This window comes from Carya illinoinensis, chromosome 11 (genome assembly GCF_018687715.1).
Source record: "Carya illinoinensis cultivar Pawnee chromosome 11, C.illinoinensisPawnee_v1, whole genome shotgun sequence".
In the NCBI taxonomy this organism is placed as follows: Eukaryota; Viridiplantae; Streptophyta; class Magnoliopsida; order Fagales; family Juglandaceae; genus Carya; species Carya illinoinensis.
This window is the reverse complement of record NC_056762.1, coordinates 20447569-20453934: the sequence shown is the minus strand read 5'-3', so window position 1 is coordinate 20453934 and position 6366 is coordinate 20447569. Positions and strand designations below refer to the sequence as shown.

Sequence of the window (6366 nt, the reverse complement as noted above, 5' to 3'; positions counted from 1 at the left end):
AACCGGATCTCACTTACGAAGTTGTTCCGTCGCAGATTTTGGATTGGAAGGAGCAACAGTTGAGGTCCAAGACGATACCTTTAGTTAAAGTGGCTTGGGGAGATGCGTTAGCTCAAGACTTCTCTTGGGAGCGAGCAGCGGACATGAGGGAGCAGTACCCGTATCTGTTCGAATGATGAAGGTATGTATTTTAATCTTGATCTCATTTGGTTTATGAGCGTTTTTGTGGCTTGCTTTAAGTTGGTGGTTGATTTGCAATTTCGAGGACGAAATTGTTTTTAAGGAGGGGAGGATGTGATGACCCGCTTTTAAGTGTATTTTCGTTGAAATAATTGTTTTTATTTTATTTAATATATCAGTTATTTTATTTTAATTTATTTGCATTTTTAAAATTGGTTTTTAATTTAATTTAATTTATTTGAGGTTGTGTTTTATTTCTTTTAGTTGTTTTGTGGTTTTAATCTTTTTGGCGGTTTGTTTCGTTTTCCCGGAGTGAGGATTGGACCTCATCTCTTTTCACATCTTTTTCCTTTTTTTCTCTTTTTCCTTTTTTTCTTTTTCCCTTCTTTTCCTTTTTTCCTTCTTTTTCTTTTTTTCTTTTTTTCTTTTTTTCTTTTCTCTCTTCCTCTCCCGCGTTCGGACCCCCCTTGTGCTCTCTCTCTCTCTCCTCCCTCTCCCTCGCGCCGGCTCTCTCTCTCTTCCAGTCCATCGCCGTCCGGCCACCAACCGGACCCCCACCGGTCCCAAAAGTTCCCCCTCCCTCCGGCGCACCACCCCTCCGAAAGCCACCCCCAACCGGCCGGCCATTTGGCCGGAAAAAGCCCAACAAGGCCGCACGGATTTCACTCCGATCCGCCGCCGTCGCTCCACCTCCGGCCACCATTTCTTCACCACTTCATCACCGACTCCTTGCCGTCCTAACCCACCCATTTCCGGCCTCCAACGACCACCGGAACAGCTCCTACGAGCTTAGTTTCCGTTTTGGGTAATCCGGCCATTTCCGGCCATTCCGCCGCCACCCACTGCCGTTCATCACTTCCAATAGCTTCACAACCATCCCTAGACCATTCTCTATCAATCTCGTGTCCTAGTTTGTCCCCGTTCAAAAGTGAGTTTTTCAAACCCACGGCCACAGTGAATTTTCACTGTGACGTTGCTGTTTTTCCGCCGTTTGCAACGCCGCTTGTTTTCTAAAATTGCCATATAGCGCTGTAAGTATTTTCCAAATCCTATTTTCAGATTTAAATATATATCGCTCATTCAATTTATTTTACTGTTGTTGGTTGTTGATTCCGGACTGAGTCCGAGGAGTTTCGGGGGTCGGATGGATGGAGGACGGAGTTGTCTGTTTAATTTATTTATGTTGGTTGGTTATTTTCTTTTGCATTGTTATGGCATTACATGGTGCATGCACGTGTGTTTGTGGATTTATGTGAAAAGCCTGTGTATTGGCGTGAGTGGTTTTATGGGTGCGTGTGTATCACGAGCCCAAGCCGGGATGGGTTATTATCTCGGTGGAGCTCCTCTGGTCACTCGGGAGCGGAATAAACTGAGTGATGTCCCCTGAGTTGTCGAGAGAGATGACGGGAGCGGGGCTAGGGGATGCTTGGCTACGAACGCGCCGGGCGCGGAACCGGGCATCGCCCTACTCACCGACTCCGTGGCCCTTCGCTGGCGAGGGCTAGAGGATGCTTGGCTACGCACGCGCGGGGCGCGGAACTGGGCATCGCTCGTTAGGTGTCACATGCGTAGTGGTACTCTACGGTGTGACACTGGAGCCAGGGTGTGCGGATGACCCCTAGGGGAGGTCATGGTGCATACGGTTAAAATTGGATAATGGTTTATGAGGCCAAATGGACTTTTGGCGTGGGCCAGATGGACTTCTGGCGAGATATTGGGCCGGATGGACTTCCGGCGAGATATTGGGCCAAATGGACTTTTGGCGGCCAAATGTGACTTTTGGCGTGTTTTTTTGGAAAGGATATGCTTTTGGGCCAAATGGGTTTTTGGCGTGTGTGGAAAACTTGGGTTTTTATGGGCTTTGTGCATTGGGCATGTTTCATGCATCTTGTTTGAGTTTTATGTGTTTTTATCTGGTAGTGTTTGGGTTTTACTTACCTGCGGTACCATTCGTGATTCCGTAGCTTTTGGTGCAGAGTTAGAGGACGAAGAGGAGGAGGCTGAGCCCGAGGATGCGGCTCCGCCGGGTTGCTGATGCTATCTTTTTTATTTGTTCAAAACTGTATTTGTGTTTTGTAATATTTATCTATATACGTTTTAAACAGCTTGTATTACGTTAAGAAAAATTCTGGTACTTAGTTATGACTTTCTTTATCCGCTGCGTGTTTCTCTGTACACATCTGTTGCCTTGCACACACTCGGCACCCGTCGATGGGATGGTGACCCGGGTTGTCACCATCCGGACGTCTCAATTTCCCCGTGTTCGGGCGTGGGGATTTGGGGGCGTCACAGAAAACACCTATAAAAGCTTTGAAATGGGTGTGCGAAAGAACTCTGAAAAGCTGTCCTAGAGAGTCTTTGGTTTTCTTTCTAAGGAATGTGGGAAAAAGAGGTGGGATGATTGTGAAATGAGCTGGGAGACTTCTTGGATAAGTGAGGGATGAAGAGCGGGCTAAGAGTGAGAGAGGGTTAAGAGTGAGCTAGATGTTGCTCTTGATAACCCAAAAAAGTAGACAAAATTATCCCAAGATATTTCCTCATGGTGGAGTATTGAGTTGAAAGAGTGAGGTGGCCCCTTTAGCTTATCCCTTCTAGAACATTCTAGACTCCTTTTTGAAGATCTGGTCAGTCAAGTGAGGGTGCAAAACTGAGCCAAAAAGCAATGCTAATGAGGCCAAATTCGTGGGCCTTAATGGATCTAAACCGAATGGGCTTCAATTTGGGGTTTTAAGAGGGTTTTGGTTGCTATCAAGCCCAAATCCAATTTCTCTTGATCCAATCAAATATCCAAGGTTAAAAAGGTTGAATAATGATGTTCTAACATAAATTTGAATGATTAATAACATGTGAAAGTAATTTAATCAAGCGATTAAACACAATGCTAGAAACCTATTTAGTTAGGATTTTGAGGTCAACTTTAGGATTTGGATAAAACCATTTATGATTTCGGTTTCAATCATGCTTTTGGGTTCTTAGTTGGATTCCAACCATATAGGTTTTTACTAGAAAAAAATCCTCTTTGGTTTGACACAATTTGATTAGTCGGATGGAATACGGTTTTTGCTTAAGTGGCATAATCTCACACCTTGATTCCTTCAAATCCATCAAATGTTCCTCATGGTACCATGTGTCTAATACTATTCATCATGCATGGCTAAGATCTTGCCAAGTGACCAAAAAAACTTCTCTAACCTAATTTGGACATTCCAAATTGTGATTTTGAAAACATTGCACTTTGTAGCTTATCGAGATTACTATTTACTCCAAAAAAAGTGCATGATAAACTTGATACCGAAAAATTCTAAATATTCATATGAAGTTACAGTGAAAATCATTTACCAAAATTTGACCCCGAAGTGCCCCGGAAAATAAATTCACAGTTTCGAACAAGCGTTTCATTTGAAAATATGAAAATGGATTATTGTGCCATAAAATCCTAAATAATCTACTAAGTCTAATGACACAGACCATAACATATTCTGATACTTCTAACTATTTCAAATAATTAAAATCACCCTTCTAGCACCATAGTAAGTGATAACACTAACTATGTGGTTAGACTAAAACCTATGCGATGGGTTGATTCGTGAAAACTTATGGGGTCTTCACAAGGTTCCTAAAGCCAATAGAAATTCCACCATTGAATTTCTAGTTGGCTGTTACAATATTTCTTTGGAATCTATGAGTGTTTGTACTAGTTGTCAAATGAGCAAGTCTTGTAAACTCCCATTTACCTCTAGTAATAATAAAATGACCACTCCTTTCACTAAACTTCATTGTGATCTATGGGGACCAGTCCCCGTTTCTTCTTGGAAAAAATACAGATATTATGCTATCTTTGTTGATGGCTATACCAATTTTATGTGGCTTATTCCTCTTCGACACAAGTCAGAGTTCTTTGATGCTTTCAAATAGTTACATTCTTATATAAAATGTCAGTTTGATGCTAAAATCCGCATCTTCCAAAGCAATGAAGGGTTGAATTTTCAAGTAGATCATTTGCAACATATATTCAACAACATGGTATTCAAATCGTAGCAATAAATTGGAACCCAAATCTTTGCCTTGTGTTTTTATTGGCTATAGCACTAAACATAAAGGGTACAAATGTTTATATCCACCTACTAGTTGTATCTATGTCTCACGCCACGTTTTGCTTGATGAATCCCTACTGCCTTACTCCAAATGAACTGCTTTGTATGGCCAAACTCCTATTGAGGGGAAGTTCTGCGCTTTTGTTGTGAATACTGATATACTACCTCCTTTAGCTTTTGCCTCACCATCAAAACATATATGACTCGACCACAGTTCATCTCAGTTTACCCTCTCAACCTACTATTGCATCAGAATTGTGTCATGAGCCTTCTCAAATTGCTGCTGAACTAGCCTTGTGTCATAAGCCCACTCAAGCTATTGCTACATCAGCTTTATCTCATGAACAAAATCAGCACACCATGATCACAAGAGAAAAGTTGAAGTTCGAAAACCAAATCCAAAGTATGCAAATCTGCATGTGACTCACTCGATCCCTTCAACACCAAAGTCCATTAAATCTGCCAAAACTCACCCAGGGTGCTTTGCTACTATGGATGAAGAAATAGCAGCCCTGGCAGCAAATAAAACTTGAAAATTGGTTCCTCCTCATCCTGAGATGAATATAGTAGGATGTAAATGGGTCTACAAGGCTAAGTTACAGCCAAATGGCTCTCTTGAACATCTTAAGGCACGTCTCATTGCCAAGGGTTTCAATCAAGTGGATGGCATTGATTTTTCATAAACTTTTTCACCAATTATTAAGTCTGCAACAATATGTGTTGTGCTTACATTGGCTATTGTTAAACAATGGGATCTTTGGCAACTTGTTGTCAAGAATGCCTTCTTGCATGGCTATCTCAGTACCCCTATGTACATGAAACAACCTCTTGGATATGCTGATCCACACTATCCCTCTCATGTATGTCAACTAAATTGAGCACTTTATGGCCTTAAACAGGCTCCAAGGGCCTGGTTTGATCGCCTCAATGATTTTCTTTTTTAGATGGGTTTATTCTGTAGCACTACAGACCCAAGCTTATTTGTATGCAAGTCCTCATCCAGTATTTTGATTCTCTCCTTCTATATGTTGACGACATGGTGGTTATAGGAGATAACACTCAAAAAATTAATGATTTCATATCTCAATTGGCTCAACAATTCTCCATTAAGGATCTTGGCCAACTTCACTACTTTCTTGGTATTGAAGTTCATAAGTTAGGACGTGATAAGTTCTTATCTCAGCATAAGTATGCTTTGGATCTTCTCAACCGTGTAGACATGGTTGAATCTAAGCCTATTGCTACTCCAATGCCTTCTAAAGGACGTCTCAAATCAGCTGCTAAAGCTCTATTTCCTGATCTAACAATGTACCATGGCTTAGTGGGTGGCTTGCAGTACTTAACATTCACTAGACCTGATCTCTCCTATAGCGTCAACTATGCATGTCAATTCATGCAATCCCCAACCGTTGCCCACTTTTAGATTGTAAAATGCATCCTTCGGTACTTCCAAGGCACTGCACACTATGGCATGCGCATCCTTACTACAAGCACTCTTGATCTCTATGCCTACTCAAACGTCGACTTGGCAGGATGCCCCCTCACTTGTCGATCAACATCTGGTTTTTGCACCTTCCTAGGGAGTAATTGTGTTTCTTGGAGTGCTAAGAAATAAGGTATGGTGGCATGTTCAAGCACTGAATCAGAGTATCAATCTATGGCTGCCACTGTCGCTAAGCTCATGTGGCTTTCTTTCCTCTTACGAGATCTTGATGTCCCACTACATAAACCTCTTGCTCTCCATTGTGACAATCTCAGTGTATTTCATATGACTATTAATCTTGTCTTGCAAGGTCGAAAAAAGCACTTCGAGCTATTACCACTATATTTGTGAGCGTGTTGCTCTTGGTTCTTTGGAGACTTGCTTTGTTACTTCACCCAACCAATTGGCTGACATCTTCACAAAACCACTGCCTAAACCTCTTTTTTAGGCATTTCGTATCAAACTTGGCATTTGCCCAGATCCATGGCCATGTTTGAGGGGGATTGATAACGTACTAGCACAAAATCAGCCACATGATACAAGTAAATCCAAATCCAAATCAGCTGCATATCCTCCTTGACAAAATGGTTCGACCATACTTAGAAAGTC

General features: G+C 41.8%; 1 protein-coding gene across 1 annotated transcript; it reads left to right on the top strand.

Annotated features, from left to right (window-relative positions):
• Positions 1 to 5310: 5310 nt before the first annotated feature.
• On the top strand, positions 5311 to 5697 carry LOC122282283 (uncharacterized mitochondrial protein AtMg00810-like). Its single transcript, XM_043094235.1, has one exon. The coding sequence runs from the start codon at positions 5311 to 5313 to the stop codon at positions 5695 to 5697; it is 387 nt and encodes a 128-aa protein (XP_042950169.1).
• Positions 5698 to 6366: the final 669 nt, after the last annotated feature.